General features: G+C 40.1%; 1 protein-coding gene across 2 annotated transcripts in view; it reads right to left on the reverse strand.

The window, feature by feature from the left end:
- The window catches only part of pard3ab (par-3 family cell polarity regulator alpha, b), a 193,104-nt gene that overhangs the window by 159,745 nt on the left and 8,979 nt on the right, over positions 1 to 24,380 (reverse strand). For both annotated transcript variants that reach the window (XM_036555749.1, XM_036555748.1), the window contains exon 2: positions 5,350 to 5,451. In XM_036555749.1, coding sequence (XP_036411642.1) covers positions 5,350 to 5,451 — 102 coding nt within the window. The remainder of the gene's footprint in view (positions 1 to 5,349; positions 5,452 to 24,380) is intronic.

A 24,380-nucleotide genomic window follows, 5' to 3' on the forward strand; every position in this document is an offset into this window, starting at 1 on the left:
GAGGAATGAAATCTCAGCCCTTACACACAAAACAACCTACAATTACAGTGTCCAGCTCATCTATAATCAACAGGGGCCTGTCAATTACAGAGAGTTTGTAGTGTCACCCTCCCACATGCACAAGGGTGAAAAAAAGTTGTTGTGCCCCAAGAGTCACCAGGACTGTAACTCAGATAAAAGTGAACTAATAGCCCCCCCTGTTGTTTAGCAGAGGAACTACAAGGTTACAATTCTCACACAGAGGAACTGTGATAAGTAAGTAAGATAAGTAAGAATTCTAAAAGTATTATCTTTATAATGTAAAAAGTAACTATTGTGATCACTTTTCTCAAAATGTAACTTGGACTGAATTTAGAGACTTCATTTCTGTATTCTGAATGCGTATTCCCAAAAGGGATTCCCATGGTCAATAACAATACTCAAATAGGCTGTGGCATTCAAGCAATGATTGATTTGTATTAATGACCCCAAAGTGTGCCAATAAAACATTCCTCACACTATCACGCCACCTCTACAAGTCTGAACTGTTAACGCAAGGCAGGTTGGGTCCATGGATTCATGCTGTTGGTGGCCTTACCACCCTGCACGGCTCAGCAGAAACTGAGATTTCTCAGACCAGGCTATGTTTTTCCAGTCTTCAACCGTCAAGTTCTGTTCCTGTGCCCACTGCAGCCTAGGCTTTCTGTTCTTGGCTGACAAAAGTGGAGGGTCCTCTGCTGTTGTAGTCCATCCACCTCAAGGTTCAATGTGTTCTGCATTCTGAGATGCTTTCCTGCTCATAGTTCACAGTTAAACAGAGTTGTCTTTCGAGTTGCCACAGACTTTCTCTCAGCTCAAACCAATCTGGCCATTCTCCGTTGACCTCTCTCATCAACAAGTTTACGTCCGCAGAGCTGCTGCTCACTGGACGGTTTTTCTTCAGGGTTCACGCAGCATAGTGCAATAGGAGATTGTAGCGCATGAAAATCCCAGGAGATCAGCAGTTACAGAAATACTCAAACCAGCCCGTCTGGCACCAACAATCATGCCTACTTATTATTGGTTGATCAGATAACTGCAAGAATGAGTAGGTGCACAGGTATTCCTAATAAAAGTGCTCAGTGAGTGTAAGTTAACACAGACTTAAACATTGCATTTTCTGCAAATTTATTGCAAAACTTTTACACTAAAAGTTTATCATTAGCAAGCTAAAAACAGTAGTAACCACCACCCTGATGCTTGTCTGTACTTCTGTCCACCAGTATGTCAGAAATGATATAAATGATGTAAAAAAATCAACAATGATATGAATAATATAAGCGAGTCTATTTGAAATGACAACGTGGTCTAAAGTAAGTGTGTGCTCATTTAGCATACTGTTTTCATGATGCTAATAGGTCTACAAGCTTCCTTAACATCAGCCTTGCTAATCTCTAGTAAACAAATGAGAAACAAACTACAAAAACCAAACGTGTCCCGGCTGATCAACTACATTTAGGATAAAAATGTGTACATCGGCAGTAATATATACACGTCTCCGACTTTGTGAACGATGCCAGATATGGTGATGTTTCTCACTCTTAGCAGCTGGACAATCTGTAAATGAGTTAAATAAATAAATAAATAAACAAACAATCAGAGGCACCGAATGAGAGAGGAAGAAAACGCTTTGTCTATGTGGAAATCTGGCTCTGCTCACCAAACCTGAAATTTGGAATCAGTTGTTATTCTTCACTCTGGTTGATTTTGCTGTTATGCACCGAAGTGACATTAAAAGTGACTTTACATTCATCTGAGAAATTGGGCTCCACGTTACACTAAAACAAGGTTCCGAATTTCTTGCAGCTCTGGACCCACACAGATGACCACAAAAGCCTCCCCAGCCCGCAAGAAAATTTTACCAATCAGACTGTTTTTTTCTGACTCATCTGATAAGAGCTGATGTTTGGCAGCTACCAAGTACTGAATGTCAGGCTGAAGAGAAGAAAGCTGAAAACAGAGTTCTGGCTCAGTTTGACAGGTTTAGATACATATTCACTGTTTAGTCTCCAAGAGATGGTGAAAACGTTTGAAGTTTTATTTGAAAAGATCTCTGAGCAAACTAGTCTTCTGTTGTACTCATGTGAAGAAAAAAAAATATAACCTATATTTTTAATGTCAATATATGAACATATTTGGCATCACTCTGAAACATTTGCACACATTCCTACTGCCCAAAGAAAACCATGCATCTCTGAAATGGTAAATTCACAGGAAAAGGCAAAAAACTTTCTAGATTTTCAATGTAAGATGATGTAAAGTGGTTTTATTAGTTCATTTCAGGGCATTTCTATTGGTCCATTCATCTTCAAGGACAGCTTCCACGCTCAAACGATGCGAAAAACTAAAAAAAAAAATGTATATGCAATATATGATTTTTTGACACTGCCAACAACATATGGAAATATATTACAAATCTGACACATATTAAAAAAAATATGGAAATGTATTTCCTTCGTGTTTGTGTACTGGCCACCAGAGGTCAGACTGGTTCTACAGGAACACATAGGGACTGTTTAAATGTAAAAGACCACCTGACTGCTGTGTCTTCTGTATGTTAAGAGTAAGCAGTCATAACCATTAAAGGAATAGAGAGTACAGTGTGGTCCGTAATCAGAAAATCATCACCAGTGAACACAGTTCTGTGCTGAAGGTCAAAACTTGGTGAAGGACGTGTCTGAGGATGTGAGTGAATTATCTGTTATATAAATTTAATGAATACTGCAACTACCTACATTTAGGCATGCAGACACCTGTGTTTGCTCAACTACATAGTTAAAGATGGTACTTAAATGGTCCTTTATTAAAGGTAATGGTTCTATGAACACTTAAAGAAGCCTCTGTGATTAAAGGGCTCGTCACATCGTTAAACGGTTCTTCAGATTGATGGAGAATGTGTTTTATATGGTCCTATATAAAACCTTATTGAAAAGGGTTCTATATAGCACCCAAAGGGGCTCCACTACTGTTATAAACCAAATAACCCTTTTTTGGTACTACATAGAACCCATTTTGCTAAGCGTTTATGATTAAAAAAGAGAAGAGAGAGAGCCACACACGCCCAACTTACCCAACTCTAGTGTCTGAGGTGCAAAGACAGCTAGACGGTTGTTGGCAGCTAAAACAAAACCTGTGCAGTGTCCAAGTTGTTTAACTACTATGAAGCTCCGTGTTTCCATTATAAAAAAGGTATTTGGGCAGTATTTGTTATTGGAGGTGGGGCTAGTTATCGTCACTAAAACTGTGCATGTGATGCATGCTGCATATGGGAAGGCTACATTGATTAGCATTGGAGTAGGGCTCTTGCACTTAATCTGGAGGTATTTACATTGATTAGCTTTATTGATTCACATAAGAGCAGGGCTCCTAATTCTGGTGCTAATTCCGCGACCAACAGCCGAGCAATCAAACACCTCGGCCAAGAGCTGACCAACGAAACACCACGGCCAACGGCCGAACAATCAAACACCGTGACCAACAGTCTACCAATCAAACAGCCGACCAATGAGACACCGCAACCAAAAATCGAACAATCAACCACCGTGGCCAACAAGCGAACAATTAAATACCACAGCCAACAGCCGAACAAGCAGCACAACCAATAGTGGAACAAACACCACAGCCAACAACCGAACAAGCAAAAACCACGGCCAACAACCGAACAAGCAAAAACCACAGCCAACAACCAAAAAATCAAACACCACGGCCAACAACAGAAACAAAAATCGCAGCCAACTACCGAACAATCAAAAACCACAACTGAAAACCAAACAAACGCCACACCCAACAGCCAAACACCATGGCCAACAACTGATCATTCAACATCAGCTGTAGCTCTAGATATCACTGGTGTAGAAGATTTCATGGAAGGGTCACTATCAACACATACAGGTCTTTGTATGTTTTTATACACACCATCCTGCAACCTCCAGGGTGAGAGTAACTGGTGTAGAAGACCATAAGCTTTGCGAAATGTGTGATTCATGCTCTTGTGGATGTATTTAAAACACAAATATAACTTGACCGTTAGCCAACATTACTGTGTACAATCTGAGGTAAGCACTACACAACTCATATTGAGTGCTTTAACTGATGATTTTTCCCAAAGCGTTTTGTTCAAGGACACAGCGGCAGTGTGCAGCAGCTGGACTCAAACTGATGACCTTCTGATCCATCACCAATCTCTCATATCACTGACCCGCATCCAACCTTCAGAGTGACAAACAGATTTAACCACAAAGTCATCATCAAACACAGACGAACGCAACAAATGTAAGCATGTGTCTCTCTCACACACACAGGATCACTGAAGATAGCTGGCACGCTCCACACACACATATCACCAGTGACTGAATACCAGGCATGATCACCCCACTTCAACACACACACACACACACACACACACACACACACACACACTCCCCAACTAGGCTAGGAATCTGGGGCAGGGTGTGTGTGTGGCCTCTGATGAGGTCACGGTTATTACATATGGTTTTGGTGAGACAGGGTTCATTCAACACCAGTAACTGAATTAGAAACTTTAGTACACTACTAATGTATGTCTTCTTACTACTAATACACGTTTGTGTAACTATTACCAAACAGCCAAGTATTATTTGAACTTTTCACCCAAATCCTGGTTTGCAATAGTTCACTACATTAAATAAAGTGTGCTGGTAAAGGAATTTAATAAACCTATGCTGGGGGCATTGAGGAGAAATCAAGGAGAGCAAACCTTATTCTTAAAAGTGAAATAGGTTTTTTCCTTTTGCTGTAAAGTTATGATTTTGGAGATACAAGCTTTTCTGCCGACAACAGCTATGTATGTGTGTGTATGTGTGTGTGTATATATGTATACTGTACCAAAAGAAAAAATTTCTTAATATAATATTTAATGTATTTAATATTCAGATTGATGTGTCCAGGTATAAAACGCGTGTGTAGAGCCCTGAAACCATATTAAACATAGCCTACATTAGAATCCAGTTTTGGACAGTATCAGCAAATAACTCTTCAAAAAATGCATCACACCAGTTATATGTTTAGATTGGTGATTATGTATTTACTGCACTCTGGAGGTACAGAATGTGTAGGAGACTATGCTGGACTAAAATTTCTGCTTTTTATTCACTTAACTAAATCTGTAACTCTAGGTAAATAAATGTTTTCTCTGTACTGCTAATCCACATTGATCTCATTTTGTAAATGTTTACGTGTTGACATCACCACACATGTACATGAAAATAACTGGCACAGATACTGGCATTGGTCCATAACTCTCACAGTAGATGATAGCAGCAGCAGATCAAACACATGCCGAGCAGCACTCACCCGGTCTTTGTCATCTGCAACATCACACAGCACATCATCCAGATCCAGAATTCCTCCATCGCCATGCTCCAACCTGTGCACCTGCACCCAGTAACCTGCATCCTGAGAGAGAGAGAGAGAGAGAGAGAGAGAGAGAGAGAGAGAGAGAGAGAGAGAGAGAGAGAGAGAGAGAGCATTACTAACATTTACATATTTAGCAGACACACTAATTGTTACAGAGGTAGGTTAAAGTAGCATTAGAAGTCTTGACTCAACGTGGTGTGCTTGCCTGGATGGGGAATAATCGGTTCTTCCATTTTAAAGGAATCTATAATATCTATCACACCACTGATCACTTCAACACTTTTCCCTGTAGTTAAAAAAGAACAGAAGTCATAATAGCAGCCATTAGGCAGCTGCAGAATTCTATGAATAAACCTTTGAAATCTGTTACTATATAATGTGAATTTGAAAATGCAGCATGACAGTAATAATAAAGGATCCATGAGTGAAGCAGATACGAGTGAATGTCTTACCAAAGCTGTTCTTATGAACTTTTTTAACATATGAGTAAAAAAGCAGTTCAATGTACTTTGCTTTCACAAAGGTTTTCTAGTATACTTGCGTGATCAGAAATAGGCTTGCGATATTTGTGATACTTATGAGCAATGTACCACTGACTGATCGCAGCCCCTAGCCATCGGCGATGGATGATACTATCTTGAGGGGCAGACAGGCCGCCTTAAATAAAAACACACACAAAAAAAACAACCACAACAAAAGAAACAAGGGCCGGACATTTTCAGCACACACAGAAATAAGAGCCGTAAATACGAACTGCAGACTGTTCCTTACACTGAAAATGTATTTTATAATTTACATCCACGGCACTTTTGTTCCCTGTTTAACCGATTTCTGCACAGCAAGATGTTACATCATACTACCAGACATGCCTGTCTAAACCAGAGAAAATAAATACTTGGCTGTCAGAAACTGTCTTTACCAGTAGTTACCAGTTAGTTCTTTGTGTGGTTTGGTTGTTCTGGTTTACAGCCTGAATCGCTTCTTGTTAATATAAATGGCTTAACCTTTTAGGTTTTAATAGAAATTAAAAGTCTTTTACGCCCCCCTTCACTGTAAAAAAATGAGAGGTCAGCTCAACCTGAAATGATACAGTAACCGATTTCATGGCTTTTCTTGAGTTGACTCAACTTGAGGACTTCACACAACTCAAACTTCTTAGCTGAGTCAAAAGTTCTCTTAATTTTTTAGTCCTGCATTTCAGTTCAGTAAATAATAAAGAATTTTTTTTTTTTTAAACACTGAACTTCCCCCTCTAGCCAGGACTCTTCCCATCACACAATCCTGCTAGACATTTTTCCTTTTGGGTGCACACTTACGGATGGCTACGGCAACTCAGATTTTGTATGTACAAATGTTTAATACACTGGAGAGAATGTTTGTTGTTTTAACTTTAAAGCAAAGCAGCGTCTCATGTGGTGCAACTGTCTAATAACTCATGCTGACATCAGGAGATTGTGAGTTTGAATCCCAGGAATACTGCAGCTGTTCATATCCGGAAGCCCAAGAGGAAAATATGCCAGATGGGCCTGTGTGATAGAAGGAGTGCCAGCTAGTGGGGAAACTGAGTAAAACACAAATTCAGTTTTGTTTATCTTTTTAGATGCAGACCTAGCAACAGTAGGTGGGAGAATTTTTGACTCAACTAAGAAGTTGTGTGAACTCTGGGGTCCTTAAGTTGATTCAATTCAAGAAAAGCCATGTAATCAGTTACTAGATCATATTAAGTTGAACTGAACTCTTATTTTTAACAGTGATTTGTGAGGGAAGCCATTCTGTGTGTGGACAGCTTCAGACAGGGCTTTATCAGTTTACCAAGCATGACTACAGGTGAGGGGAGAAAAAAGTTCTACCTCACGCTGCTGCAGAACGTTCTAAAGCCAGACAACATATCAGGACTGATTCAAGACATGAACTACAGTTACATATTAACAGAAAACTTGTTTAAAAAAAAACTGCAAGACAAATATAATTACTTCAGTGCATTTTCAAGCTGCAGACAACCTGTTTTCAGACATTTGAATAATCCAACTTGATCGACAATTTTGACAGACAGAAAGTATCAGCTCAAACCTAATCAGGCCGTGTCTGTGAAAACTCCGCCCACACCATTACGCTCATAACGTATAAGCACAGACTGTTCCTTTGGAAAACCAGTCCTACCTCAGAGAACATATTATGCAGAATCACAGCTTTAAGTAGAGGACTTTCACTAATTCTTTGGCTTTCAGGAGTCAGAAGCATTTATTGAGCTGTTGTGTGTTTTTCGAGCCAACAAGTGTTCTATTCTTTCCTTAGTATAGGAAAAAGTGGTGAAATTGTTGCCATGGCAATTGACCGTACACTACAGATGTGGCAGATAGGAAGAAAAATGCTGCTGCTTTGTGTTTCTTCAAAGGTGTAGTTAATCACTGCAAATGCTGCAGTACATCTTTGTAGTTAACAAGCCAGAAACAGAGTGGTTTGAAAAACACTGCCACCAAAACACATAATACACTGCCGCTACCATAGATCAGCCTAGCCAATGCATGTTCTTCTACAGCACAGGCCCCATAGCCTGGTCATGGAGTAGACCTGTCCTGCATATTTCTGCGTTTTGCCAGCCATAACACCCACATGACTAAAATGGCCAATGCTTAATCTTTTTCAGCTTTCATAAAATAAAAACCTTTTAAGCCCCCCTTCAAGATTTGTGAGGGAAGCCATTCCATGCGTGGACAGCTGCAGCACGGCTTTATCAGTTTAACAATCACAACTACAGGTGGGGGAAAAAAGTTCTACCTCACACTACGTAGGACGGGAGCTGTGTTCCGAAATCTAGGTGGTAACCAAGAAAGGTGGGTCCTCCGTAGAACTGTCTTTTAATGGCTCCTCATATGTATTATCATAATGCAAAACAGATCAGTCCACCAAGACCACTTTGTCACGTCAACAGAAAGGAGTTGGTGTGGAACATGATGGAGAAAATATAGTTAATGTGAATGATAACAGATGGCAAGCAAAACATGGATGTGAAGGATGTATCACAGCAGGTAAAACGGTAATGTGTTTGTAATCAAATGCTACCCTGCAAACTAAAAACTGTTCAGCTCAATGAAAACAGTACTGCATATTTTACTGCACATCATGTGTTCATTGCTTGTGTCCACTGATGAGATCATGAACTCAGAAGAGCACAAAGGCATTTTGGATGCAAACCTGCAGGAGTCTTCAATGTGAGAAACAGCTGCTTTTTGAAAAAATACTTTGCCAAAAAAATACAGTTTTGTCTGTTTAAGTGAACGTAATACTTTTTTAAAGCATGGCAGGTACTTTCTGTGGTCACTATATTCAGACACCCCTTTGAATTAGTGAATCCAGCTCCTTTAATGTGCACCCACTGCTGACTTGCGTGTTCAGTTGCGCACACAGTTTGTATAATCCCCATAGAAAACCAGTGCCAATAGAATGGGATGCTCTGGAGCAGCTGGTATAAAGCCCTCCAGCACTGGGCTGTGGAACTGATTCCCTGGAGTGACAGAACCCCATCAAATACCTTTCATACTGAAGACAAGAGGCTTTTACTTCAGCAAAGGAGGACAAGCTCCCTATTAATACCCTTGATTTCAGAAGAGTCCCTGGATGAGCAGATATCTATAAACCTTACATACATTCACTGAAATGAAGACGTAACTCTAGAGTTACGTTTTAATCTCAATTAAACTCAAAAGACAGAGTAAACAGATGAGACGAGACAACAATGGTTGTTTTGAATGTGATGTCACAATGCTTTGGAATTGACAAGCCAATCAGAACAAACTGTACCTGCGCAGTCCGGCCCCTCTCCTCTCTGAGCCTCTTCTGCAGAGAGAAGTGATGCTTCCACATCCAAACGTAAAGTAATGCACTAACACACAAACACACATACACAGACTTTGTCTCCCTCACTCACACAAACACACCCTCTCTTTCTTTCGTTCTCTTCCTCTTCAGCCCTCTCTTTTCCTCTTTCTCGCTCATTCTCCACCTTTCTTTCCCCCTGTACACCTGCTGCTGTGTCCTACATGAGGGTGTATTTAGTAACATGAGAGGCTCATTCTGAGACAGTGGAGACACTGAGTGTGTATATCTGTGTGAGTAAACTGAGAGGCTTCGCTCTGTTAAGGCCAATGAGACTGAACTTGTATCAGATTGCTCAGGTCACATGGCTCACTAAAGGCAGACAGACACACACTCTTAAGGACCTCAATCTAGGTGATTTTCTGAAATATCAATACTAGAGTAAATAATCTGAATATTTGTTAGTAATTCAGTAACATAATTTGATCAGTATTGGGACAGTCAAACATCATTCTCTCTCACTCAATAAAGACCACTTACGTATATATAATCATACACACCAAAATTAATACCTACGGCTGTGTCGATATATCTTTTTCATGTTCATCACTAATAAGTGAACACAGAAAAGAGACAGAAATATAATGCAGACATCAAAAGACACATTCTACTTAAAATTAATCAATAAATAAATACATCTTTATGTACATTGCACCATGAACTGATACATGGTTAGCTAAATACTGACCGCAATAGAGTTTTTAGATGCAATTAATGTCAATCACACTTTTTTGTGTGATCTGGATTAATTGCATTTTGTTATCTTGCAAGATTTCTTCCATTTATAAAGCAAAAAACTATTTTGTTATAGTAATTTGAGCAGATAATCTTCATCAGAATGTGTTTATTATTTAATTCAGTAACTACTTTCATCATAAGAAAATGAGAGCTCAACTGAACTAAACATGAAAATCACATGATGAAATTAGGGTGAACCCTAGTAGAGGGCGGTATAACGGGTCATCTGGTATCTGGTTGAGCTTGTTTGGCTGAATATGCATGTTTCAGTCATGTTTTAAAAGTAATCAAAAATGTTTCTTTTTACAGTGTTAAAACAACATTTTTACTGCATTAACATGAACACATTAACAAATGTAACACCATAGTAATTTCCTTCTAGTTTTTCCTTTCAAACCACTTGGTTTTCAAACTCCACCCAGCTCAAAGCTGAAAATGGTGCTTTAGTTTAAGACCCGTTCAATTATGGTGAGTGGTTGCCCAGTCTAATCTGGACTTACGTTTCGTGTACCAAAACCACACCTGATCTACTCTATTCAATTTGCTAAAGTGTAACTACCTCATACCTTCACACTGTCCCAGGACAATCTCTGCAGACCTGTCGTAGTTTATACATCATGGACACAAAACACAAATAGTTTTCACATCATGGACACATGGTTACACTATTTTACCATTACGAGGCACTCTATGAGCTCCAAATAAAAGCCAGACAGATCAGCTGAACTTCAACTGTGAGTGGCACTTTGAAGTGCACTGTTTTTTTGTCAAATACTACAATTTTCACACTGTGATTGAGAACAGACATCAGATTTCTACAGGCTAGTCGTTAAGGACAGTCGTTTTGAGCTGTGCATGTGTTTTATTTGTAAGCAGCTGTACAGCAGAGTGGTTAAGTCAGGAAGAACAGGGCTCAGCGCTTTGCACACCTCTGCTCTTATGTTAGACACAACCACCAATGCTACTTACCCAGCAATCTACCCAAGACTTTCTCACACTACATGCATGTCATGTTATTTGATCTGTTCTGTTACCACAGGCCTTAAATGTTTTCATCACAAAAACTCTGATTGCAATAATACAAACAATACAAATCAATCAATCTGGCTGCCCTAGTTTTCATGGTGTTAATTTTGTGGAACACATAGCTAACACACTGGTGTTAGCTAAAACATATCTAACATTATTTTAACCTCCATAAAAAGTCATCCCAGGCCAATTATGTGCTGTTCTTATTATAACCTAAAACAGAAGACACTGGATGTATGAGTGAAGCAGCTGAAGAAAAATAATAATCTCAACCTAACATTCATTCTAACCCTACATTTAACCTCATCTCAAAACCTAAACCTAGATTTGGTCCTAAGTAATAATAATAATAATCAGTTTCACTACATAGTTTCTCAGTTTGAGCATTTGTAGATAAGCTAGAGAGGACCAGCAACATAAAGGGTGACCAAAATTATAAATTCTCATATCTCAGAAGGTGCAGAATCAGGGACACTTGAAGTCATAAAGAAACTTTAAGGGTAGACCTCATGCATCAGAGACACTGTGCGGTGTGTAACATTCACCCTCCTGTACTGCACTAAGCCTAGCAGGCCAGGCTGGGAGGCACCAACATGCAGAAATCAAGAGCCGTTTCATAACACTGAACTTAACCACTCATTTACCAACCCCTCACCCACACCCTGACTGACCGCCCTCTGTGTGTGTTTGGGGCACAAACTCCTCCACCCATATGAGCTGTTTACACTAAAGAGCCTAGCCAGGCAAAACATGTAAAACATTTCTCTGTCCCCAAACAGAGCACATGCACACTCACACATACAAAGATGAAAGGGCACTTCAGTTTTTACACTCTGCTCCACTGGGGAAGCTTAATGACGTTGTGCAGGATGGCTCTGGGGGGCTCTTTCTAAAGAGTTCCACACGCAGTGAGAGTCAGTACTGTACATGCTCTGGCTGAAGTTTTGTCTTTTTTTTATTCTTCTAAGTGGCAGATCTCAGGGATGGTTCCCCAGAGTGCTGAAATTCAGACTATTGATTACAATAAAAAAATGTGAAACTGTATCAAAACGTAAAACTGTATCACAGATCAGCTTCTTCCAAAGGTGTCTTTTTAAGCATCTTTTGTGAAAACCACCGCCACTGACCTAAACTAGGCACACTTCACACACTTCATCCCACAGGTTTTCTATGAGGTTTAGGTCAGAGGACCGGGTGGCCTTGACTAAACCTTGATTCTGTGGTCAGTGGACCATTTTTGTGTTGATTTTGAGGCATACTTTGAATCACTGTCCTGCTAGAAGATCCAACCACAGCCCAGTTTAAGCCTCCTGGCTGAGGCAATCAGGATTTGATTTAATATCTGCTGGTACTTTTAATATCTTCTGGAGTCCATGATATCGTCTGTCTGAGCATGTTGTCCAGAGCCTTTGGAAGAGAAGCAGCCCCACATTGTCACAGTTCCACCACCATACTACACAATGGGGACAAGGTACTTTCTGCATGGCTCTTTGTGCTCACACCAAACTCAAGTCTGGGGTTTGTTACCTCACACTTATATCCCAGTGAATCAGGAAGTCATGGCAGATTTTGCACCATCGCTGGGGGCTGTTACCACGGTGATTCAGTTAACCATCACCAGGAACACCACCTAATACATAACAAGCACAACATATTATAACCATACAGCAGAGATAATAAAACTACACATCCCATAAGCCCCTCTTAACCAGTTCTTATTATTGGTTTACTGTATGTACAGAAGATCTGCACAAATTTTACAGAAAGAGGTTTGTGTGTGCGTGCATGTGTGTGTGTCCTTGTATTGCTATACTTGTGAGGACCCCATGTCCTCACTATGATAGGACTATATGACATTTTTGCTCAAGTGAGGACAGGGTTAGGGTTTAGGTGTAGTGTTATTTAGCTACAGTAACACAAAAATCAACAGAAGTCTATGGATGTCCTCATATGTATAGCAGGACAAACGTGTGTGTGTGTGCCTGCATGTCATATATTGATTTACTTAGGCACGTTAATGGCTAATGAACTCCAGACTGCTGAAGAGTCTTTAAATATAAATCACTGATAAATGGCCTTAAAACGACTGTGTGTGTGTCAGGGTGCGTCTGCAGATCTTCATCCATCAGTGCTAAGAATAGTCCTGCACATATGGTCATTACAGCTAACATCCCAGAGGGCAAAACTGAAACTTCAACTCTCATAAGAAATTCATATTTCAGAGAGAGACCAAGAGAGTGTATCTACTCAATGCTGAGGAAATCACTAGCTGGTCTGGTGGTGTCCAGCTGGGGTGGTCCTCACTAGTTTTTATGTAATTTAATGTGTTTGTGAACTGCACACGGCAGTCATACCCAAATCATTTCTGGCTCACCACTCAAATGAAGAGACAGGTTCAGTCTCTGGTTATACTTTAACCAATGCTAAACTCAACTAAAAAAAAGAAAGACAGTAGTTGTTTTGATTCCACTGTGATGTCACAACGCCTTGGAGTTTAAAAGCCAATCAGGGCAAATTCAGCATCAGAGTCCAACTTTGTGAGAAAATATAAAGAAACAAACTCAAATGTGCAGCTTTTTAAATAACGGTTTCTTTTGAAACAACAACGACAGCATCAGTCCAGCAGAAACATTAGCAGCACCTGCAAAGTGAGAACTGCAAGAGTGGATATTAGCTATGGTCTCGCTGAACTGGAGCTATGGACGTCAGCTATGGTCGCACGGAACTGGAGCTACTGATATTAGCTATGGTCTCACTGAACTGGAGCTAGAGATGTTAGCTATGAACTCACTGAACTGGTGCTACTGATATTAGCTATGGTCTCACTGAACTGGAGCTACTGATATTAGCCATGGTCTCCCTGAACTGGAGCTAGTGATGTTAGCTATGGTCTCACTGAACTGGAGCCACTAATATTAGCTATGGTCTCCCTGAACTGGAGCTACTGATTTTAGCTATGGTCTCCCTGAACTGGAGCCACTGATATTAGCTATGGTCTCACTGAACTGGAGCCACTGATATTAGCTATGGTCTCACTGAACTGGAGCTATTGATATTAGCTATGGTGTCACTGAACTGGAGCCACTGATATTAGCTATGGTCTCCCTGAACTGGAGCCACTGATGTTAGCTATGGTCTCACTGAACTGGAGCTACTGATATTAGCTATGGTCTCACTGAACTGGAGCCACTGATATTAGCTATGGTCTCACTGAACTGGAGCCACTGATGTTAGCTATGGTCTCACTGAACTGGAGCCACTGATGTTAGCTATGGTCTCACTGAACTGGAGCCACAGATGTGAGTTTCTAGTTTGGAGCCGAAAGTAAAACTACAGCATACAGAGTTTATTGTTTATTATATAACTTATCTTCGCCAAAAAAGGGAATTTGGCAATTAGCCTTTCCTGTTTAGGTCATGTTATTGTTTACATTGAACTATCTATGTGGCTCCTGTTGGTTTCACAAGCACTTACACCTGCTTAAGAGTAGCTGTAAATATTTAGTAGATATTAAACTCAACATTAAAAGTAATTTGTGTGGTGCGACCCATTTTGATTTAGTAATGCAAAAACCTGGTAAACACTTATAACTAGTTTATAACATATAACTTGAATTTCCATACATCAGTGATACTGGCCCCAGTTTCTCTGTTATCAACCTAAATCCACAGTGTGGATTTATAGACAGCATTTACAAATGCATACAACACCAAGAAGCCAGAGATGCAATATACTATTAATCAAATGTGAAAGATAAAGTCTAGGACATGTATCTGTCCAGTTCTCTCTCTGCTTTCTCTCTGTCCCTGCTCCCTTCATCCTTTCACACTGTAGATGCTCTTTGCAACCTCACACCTCTGTGCGTTTTAACACCTTGTTAAAGCGTCCCTGGCTGGCAGCTCAGCAGCGTAGTGAACCTGAGACTGGACTCTGGCCTGCAGCACTGCTCCAAGCCTTTTAGGAGCTTTTCGTCTTTCCGCCAAAACACCGGAATGACCCGTGCTGCCCAGTCTGAGACCCATCACACAGTTGATCTGAGTGTCAGACAGAGAGTGAGACAGTGAGAGAGACAAAGAGAGAGAGAAACCAAGAGAGAGGTTGACAGACGCAGCTCACCAGAGCAAAAACCCATAACACAGCTGGCCGCTTATGTAACAGTGAGGAGCTGTTTCCTGGCGTTCCTGCCTCTCTCTCTCCTTTCCTTCCTTTTGCCCTCTCTTCTCACTGCATCTGAAAGCTCCAAGCGGGTAAAGTCAGCTGTAGAAAACAAGCTAATTTTATAATTTTATCCACTGGTGTTCAGAGCAAGCTTTCCACATTTGACCTCAGTGACTTCCACATGTGACTGATTCAGTCTAGACCCTCATCTCCAGCACACTGCAGAGCTTAAAGTATTATTCAGCATAAAACTTGATCTACACCTTTTCCCCCATTCTAGATGTAGTCCATCAGCTAAGATATGATTGATGTCTCAAATTCTCAAATTGGCTTTTTTAGTTTTGGCAGCTAAATTTAAAATTTAAATTTTCCATGGGGAAAAAAAAATTATGTTTGAATGGATGCTGCACGAAAACCACTCATGTGATCGGTCCCAAAATCACAATCCTGCAATTTGGTGGATCTAGCTTGAGAACTGTGTTCTAGTTTTGGTTGTGAGGTCACTGCAGCCCAATGTTCTAGAATCTACCAGCATGCTAGAACTTCCAGTGCAACATTCTAGACCCCTCCATCCATCTGTCCTGCCTCTGCAGCGTTTCTGACACCTTTATAAGGCAGAGAGCAGCTCCTCTCCAACATCTAAAATTAGCAAGAGAGTGGAAATCAATTTCACTAAGACTAGATTAACCCCCCTACACACTCCTACACACACACACACACACACACACAAACCCATTATGCTGAAACTGAATTAACTCCCAGCCATTAATCACCCCTCATAGCGAAAAAACCAGGATCGCTTAAAGAGCTCTAACTGCAGAATGAGGGCTCCCTGCTTAGAATTCATCTACAAGCTCTCTGGCTTCCCAAGAATCACCCTGTAATCATCAGATTTTATTCTCACGGGATGCTCACAGGGTGTGACACCCAATTCCAGCACTTCAAGCATCCCAACACTATTGTGGCTCTCTGTCACTACACTTCACTGGAAGGTTGGTGCATGTTTAAGAACGTGAGGTCTCAAGTCCTTCTGCTCAGGCCACAGATACACTGCACAAAACTTAGAGATCACTAGAGGTGAGACTGTGAAATTGTTTTTGTAGTTTGCAATTCTGAAACATTTGTAAAGTGATATGGAAGTGAGTGATTTGGTAATAACTGTGAAACCACAGGTTTCTTTTTGGCAGCCTGTTAAAATGCAGCATGCAAAATCCAGTCTTTGATTTAAAGAGGTTGTATTGGCCAATAGTGATGAGCAGGGTACTGCAAATAAACAGCTAAGTATTAGCAGGTGCTGTGATGACAATGTACAGCACTCCTGGGTGACAAGGCACTATAATCAACTATCTTTAATGATTGACAAGTGACCGAATGACTATTAAAAGGCAAAATAAAAAGCAGTAATCATGGTGTTTGTTAAACTCAGAAAAAAATCTCAAAATATAATATTACTTGTTTTTTCAAAGATACTCATAGTTGAATTTGAGAATGACTCCCTTATCATAACAGAAAACATATTATATAAAGCACATGGTCATGTCTTTGAAAGTCACTTATTAAGAGCATGTGTTGCAATCTGAAGTTACTCCAGCAAGGGGCTCTATTAGCATGCAAGCCAGCACAAACCTACACCAGAAGAAGCTCACAAACACACATTTGTAGCACCAACTATTAAAACGACAGGTGAAGTAGTTTTTTTTTTTTAAAAGATGGTATTCCTGAGTTACTCAGTATGTTACTTAAATGTGTGATTTTTATTACAGATTTTCATCAAAACAGTTAAGGGGGAGTTCCTAATTGCAATTTCACACAAAAATATCATGCTAATGATCTTTTTAGATATAACCCAGGCCTACAGCACAGCAGTACTGCATTAAATAATGCTTTTTTTTTTAATGTGAACATTTGTGAGATTTACATTCAAGGCTGCAAAACTGATGGGTCTCATGGGTAAACTAAAACCCTTACATCTGGTCACTTCATGCATCTTGCGTATCAGGATTATATCTGGATAAGGCCAAACCACATAAAAATGCAAGTGTAAACACACCCAATTTAAAACAGATACAGGTCCAATTGCTCAAACCATTTAAGAGGTGGACTGAGACGCATTTGAGCCACATTATTAGCGGTGTAAACGCACCCATCTCTCAAAGACACATTCGCCAACCTAAACCTCTCCCAGTACAACCGAAACCCTCCCAGTACAACCGAAACCCTCCCAGTACAACCAAAACCCCTCCCAGTACATCCGAAACTCTCCTCATGCAGCACTGGGCACGCGATCAGTGTCTGCAAGGGAGATAATCATGGAGGACGCACACAGATGGAGACCAGACGAAATAAAATGCTTAACAGCAGTATGGACAGACACAACTATTCAATACAAACTGCAGACGACTTAATAAAGCAATCGGTAATTGGATGCCACATAAGGAGCAGATTTGCATATTCCATCCTACAAAGCAAGCAGATTTCAGTCTGACTAACCAGAGATGCAACTGACTACCAAGTGTAAATGCATGTGGCTTAAATCTTATCAGAATACAATCCAGATACCAGGTGTAAATGGGGTCTATGAGACTTGGTAGCCAATATCATAATGCTTGGCAAAAATAGTGCTAAAATTGTTTGTTTAACTCAGAATTTCTCAAGTCCTTTGTTTCATATGCCCCATACACAACAAACATCACATATTGCTGGAGCCATTCTGTTAGTAGCAATGGTTGAGCCATGGATTCAGAGCTTCATAGGAGCACCAGGCCCCAGACCATCGTCTGATACGGCTAACCAACAGAGGCACACAGAGGACAGTATTTAAGTACAGACTAACTCGGCTAGCAGGCTGCTGTGTCAAAGGCTAAACTAAAGCAAAAGGCTATCCTTACCCGACAAGTCTGACAGTTCCTTCAATATGCCTCGCTAATGTTCACTCCCTCTATAACAACCTGGACTCTTACAAATTACACAGGATATTAGATATAGAATAGATATAGAATAGATATAAAATATAGATAGAATATAGTGGGTAAAATGTTCAATATGAGTGTAAAGCAGGATTTCAGAAGCAGGTTAGGATTTCACGCAGGGGTTGGCAGTCATGATGCTCATTACAAAGCTCATATGTGAGAAGAAGCAGAATTACCACAAAGATCTCTAAGCCCTATTAAACCACAATCAGCGGATGCCTCCTAAAGCTCATAGCCAGGGCTAAAACACATGCAGGCACACACAAACAACATATGCAACTCCAAAATAACACTGGTGAGGGACACGCTTAAAGTAGAAGAGCTTGTGGAAGCTATGAAAACAAACTGGTGTGTTTGGCATTGGAGGATTTATGTGATGCTGCATGACATGCAAAGTTACATGACATGATTGACAGAATAAGAGGAACACACAACAGTATAAGCACAGTTACTGCTAACCACAGAGAAAATAAAATAAACAGCACTGGACACGTGAGCATGTCAATTGTCAGAGAACTGCGTTGCACTGTTGCAAACTGAACTACAGCTGTGCCTCAAAGTCGAGGCAGCAGCTGAGGTAGGACAGACCTGGCTAGGGCTGGTGCATGAAGGCTTCTTTTCAGTGCTTGTTCACACACAGTCAAAACGGTCTTAGTAGACCAGCCTAAGCGATGCAACACATTTGGATTACATTACACTAAAAAATTACAAGGCATGACATTAAAAACACTGCATTTTAAATGTACATATTACATTCCATTACAAAGTCTTGTGCCACAGAATCTTGCCAGTCACAGCTGTTTTGCCATTTTTTAAATGGTTTTGCTCTCCAGGTGATGGATTATGGGCAGGAGAAGCAAGAATATAGAGAGATTGAAAAAATATAAGTACTAGATCCAAATCTTACTCAAAAGTTGAAGTGTGGAGCCAAAGTGGAGCCAGAGTGAAAGTAAAAACAAAGTAAGCCAAGCAAGATTGGCTAATAAGCCAAGTTAGCCATTTTAATAGATGTATATAATGAATAAGGTAAGACAAATTGTTAATCGTAATTATTTATGTGACAATTGTAAAATTTCATGATTGTGTCAGGCCTAAATACAAGTATTGACTTTCAATAATACTGGAGAAGAGGCCTTATCCTCCGAAATAATAGCTAAGTACATAGTATGGAACATACTATGGAAGTGCAACTGCTCGAGTATTGTCCATCTCTGGTTGTGGGTGACTGAAAGGAAGGATTTCAAATTCTCAGAAATGAAGGATCTGCTTCTCGGCTGAATTTGAAAGATCCTATTAGACAGCCTTCGGCAACATAACAGCTAAGAAATGCAGTCTTCAGCTGCCTCCTTAGCTTTGAGACACTGCATGTTCTTATGAATGAGCGCAGACTAGTGATGGACTGGAATTAGTCACAGACACACTTCAGTCCACTCAGTGCAGCATTCAGCCGATGGATCTTCCGCTCTGTAGGCTGTTTGTATTCGGACTACATCCTGCAGGTGCAGAAGCCATTGTTCCAGCGCTTACTAATGCCATGATCGTTTCTTATGAATCACAGCTCTATTCTGTGCGAAAAGGAAGGGATCTCAAGGGATCTATAGTCTCTATAGCAGATCTCTTGTCATTTCTGTGACAAATTTGGTCATCCTGATTGTCAGACGATAAAAGCTCTAGTGTGCTAGACTGTCACACACAGGATGTTAGATAAAACATGGGTAAAACGTTCAATATGAGTGTAAAGCAGGTTAGGAGTTTATGCTGGGGTTGGCAGTCATTAAACGTATTACAAAGCTTATATTTGTGAAGAATCAGCATTACCACAAAGATCTCTAAGCCCCATTAAAACAGTTAACGGACGCTTCTTAAAGATTATAGCTAGGGCTAAAACACATGCAGGCACACGCAACTCCAAAATAACACTGCTGAGGGACACACTCAAAGTAGAAGAGCTTGTGGAAGCAATGAAAACAAACCTGTGTACTTGGCGGTGGAGGATTCATGCTACACGACATGCATGACAGAGTAAGAGGAACACAAACAGCACATAGTAATGCCATGCCTGTTTCTTCTGAATCACAGCTCTACTCTGTATGAAGGGAAGGAATTTACAGCATCTATAGCAGAGCTCAGCCATGTCTGTGATAACTTTGGTCATTCTGATTCCAGCAGTTCCTGCAAACAATCATATAATAATAATAAAACTAAACAAATAGACAGTTAGACCGTTCCTAGACAAAATACAGAGCTGTCACTTGGTTTGCCGACACCCATTTGGTTTCAACATCTTTCCATATTGTACATATGCAAGCATAAACAAACTTTTTGACACACTTCTCTTCTCCAGTCTCCTGTAGTGTTCTGGGTTAACTTGTAAAGAAGGGCTGTTTGATTCTAGAAATTCTGGAGCTAAGCGATTCCAAGTAATTAAAATCAAGCAAGGCAATTCCAAGACGCGCTTCCACACAACAGTTCTTTCAATTTTTGATTCCAAACATCAAGACATTACCCCCATTCTCACACTCACACCACACACACACATTCACACAAGAATTCAACAGTAATTAAACATTTAGGTGCACGTGTGAACACAAGAATTCATTCAAAATGTCAGTAAGACCATCAGCAATTTACCTGAACAAGACCTTGTACAGTTCCTGCAAAATCACAAGGAGCAGAACAGAAGCTGATTCATTAAGGGGAATACAAAGTCTTGATTGTAGCCAGCAAAGTGGAACGTTCCTGTGACAATTTTCTTTTTACAGTGTTGAGTTTTCAGGTTTTGTGAGTGAAAAACATCACCAGAATGACTGGCACACACACTTAAAAATCACAAAAAAAGATGATTCTTCAAGGTTTTTTTTTTTTCCAGTCAAGGCAAGTTCTATACAGAACCATTTGCATGTCTAAATAATTCTTCGCATGGTCAAATGGTTCTTCAGACTGACGGAGTATGTGTTGTATAGAGTCCTACATAGAATATTTGCAAAAATTGTTCTATATAGCAACAAAAAGTGTTGTTCTATAATAGAACAGGGTAGCATAACATATTTATAATAGGGTTACAAGCTTGACATCCTAACAATGGTTCCAGAACATCCTAACAATGGTATACAGAACTCATAGTTGAATAGAACCACTGCCTTTACTGAAGAAAACCTTGAAGAACCAATTTTAAGTATGTACAGCTTACAGCTTTAAGCTAACACAGTATTTTCCACAGCTGCTAGATTTCACAACTCCTTTATGCTGCAACCAGCAAAACGTGAATTGGGAGTATTGGAGGCAAATAAATGTAAATGAAAGAAAGCGAAATGCATTCATTGGGACATCATGGGTCTTACGAAAAAAAAGAAAACTTGTTTCTATAAAAAGAACACATAAGAAGCACTATGGACTATGTATTTCACTGTTGTTGCTCTTTAAGAACCCAGTATCCTCAAATCACTGACTCGTTTTATTTCCCCCAGACAAACCCCAGAAGTATAAAAGCAGTCTGACTGCCTTTAATGGTTAACAACACTCTGCTGCTGTTTGTCCTGACTAGATATGTCAACCTTATTTCTGGGACAACAGTACAGTGTGTGTGTGTGTGTGTGTGTGTGTGTGTGTGTGTGTGTGTGTGTGTGCGCGTGAGTGTATGGTATGTGGAGGCCACATTAATGGAAACAGAGTGGAACCGACTAATCCTAGACATCTCCAGTTATAGAAAGAGACACACAGCTCTATTTCAGCATCACTCTGGCATTCAACAGCAGCTCAGAAAAGAAAGAGCCATGATACTGAATGGATGGAGGACACAGGAACCAAGGAACAACTCAATGACACCAGGCAGCCCAATACTACATGAGTAAGAGAACAGAAGAATTGGGCTACTTCAGTGTTGTATTATGTGCATCGTATGTGACCAAGAATAATATAAAGCTGGCTAAAACTGGAAATTTATGGTGTACCCTGGTCTAACACAGCAAAATAATGTGATGAAAGGCCTGCTGGGCTGAATTAGGAGTGTTAACTAGAGATACAAAGCATAACATCCAGGAGGACTGTGTGGAGAATCAGGAAACACCTCCACATAGGCAGCAACATCGACCAATGAGTCGCTGTAAGTCTACAATGAGTCTATAATGTTCACATTAGGCCTGGATGATAAATCGTGTTGGTATCATTATCATGATATGAGTTTTCATAATAAACACAGCGTTAAAGGTCACGACAACAAATTAACTCATGCATGCAGTGTCAAAGCAGATTGGCCGGGAAAGTTAGAAGCCCAATGAGTGCTCCACTGCACTGGGCTTGAACCCTGCTCTCCCACATGGAGAACAACTAACCACTCAGCTACGCGGCCCAGTTACAAAACACCCACATGCACAGCTCAAAAAGTACTCCATCCTGATCTACTAGCCTGTAAAAGTGTTTAAAACATGAATACACGTACCTGCAGTGTTTGAAATGCATGGACTGTGCAGTAGAATGCATAAGGCAGTAATGACTACTGTCACAACAAATCTGCATCATCATATGGAGTTTTGTAAGGCAGTGAATACATTTTTGTTTTTGTCAGCCTATATTAAAAATAAACACATACATGCTTATTTAGGCTGCAAACATGAATAGAAAAAGCTGTTCATATAATCATAATTCAGACTGTTTTAGACTGAAGCACCTTGTGGAATTCACACAGCCTACAAATCATCCACAAGGGGGCATCATTAAGAGACAAACAGCTTTCAATCCATCATAAGAGCAGTACTGTGCATCAGAGTCACTGTGTTCTTGTGCACAAAAATGTGCTTGCAGTTCTGATACACGATAATTTGCACAAAATGAATGGATTTTGTATTTTTGTTATTTGATTAAAGGAGAGATCAGTTAGATTTTTAGTTAGAGTTTACAGTTGTGGCACGTCCAGTCCAGCTTCTCATATCAACATGATTCCAACAGCTTTATCGAACATCACATACGCCCATATCATGCTAGCTCATATGATACGCAGGGTCATTGTGACAGATGCAGCGCAATACACTACAGAGAGTGTTGGGGTAATATTTCTTTGCACCAAAAAACGACAAAACACAGATGGAACTTTGAAATATGGTGGTACTGGAATAAGAGTACGGTGAAACGACAAAAGGAGTAATAGTTCAACCAGGTAATAGTTAAGGATGTGCATTTCAACTACATTTGACACGTAAGAGTTCAGAAAATTAGTCTACTGGCTTGTCGCACAAATCAAAAGAAGCATAACTAACCAGGGTAAACAATCTACATGCACAGCTGTTGAGTGTCACGGTTTAGTTAAGAGCTGCTGGTTTTTCATTAAACTCACGTCTTCTGTCTTTGCTGCAGTTCCATGGCAGTGAATGTAAATATCATGGGTTTAAAAAGTTTGTTTTACTGTGATGGCATCACAAAAACAGCTAACATATATTTTAATTAACAAAAACACATTATATTGATCGCTAAATTAAACATCCTATCTGAATGATAGGATGAGAAAAGAAAAAACAAGGAATAAAGAAGCTCATGTTAAGCCCTTAAAATCCCAGGCTTATTATATATTAAGGCTTATTATTCTGCCACAACAGGGATTTCAATGCAAACTAGCTGAGCTGTTCTTAGGTTATAGAAATGTGTAATAAAAACTTTGGGACCACTAGTTGCAGTGGATTAGAAAACATGATATTTGTATGGTCACAAGCAAAAGTGATGCATTTCATCTAAATCATATACCTAAAAAAGGGGCATGAGGGAGGTCACACAGGAGTTGAACCCATCTATGGATAAAGATGCAGAAATTATGGAACAACTGATTTCTAGTAATTAGGCCACAATGCACTACAGCACTACAGAGGCAGCGGTAACTTAAACCAATGAAGAACCTTCAAAAGTGCTACAAGAATCTATTTACTTCAAATCTATCCACATGGTCACTACCTCATTGAAACAGATTGAAATGGAACCGTCTCAAGATCTTTACTACTCCCATACTGCAACACTAGAACAGCTGGCGCAACCTTACACATAGTTTGGAAGGGTCATGCCATCAATTATCTTTGGCCAAATGCTACGGCTGTGATATCTGATGCCACAGGCACTCGTCCGAAGGCCTTCTGCTAATCTACTACCTTTCGTATCCTTAATCAGAGATGGGAAGAGCAGGCTAAAGCTACACTCAAGTGAAAGTATTGTTTCTTC

This window comes from Colossoma macropomum, unplaced genomic scaffold (assembly GCF_904425465.1).
Source record: "Colossoma macropomum unplaced genomic scaffold, Colossoma_macropomum, whole genome shotgun sequence".
NCBI lineage: Eukaryota > Metazoa > Chordata > Actinopteri > Characiformes > Serrasalmidae > Colossoma > Colossoma macropomum.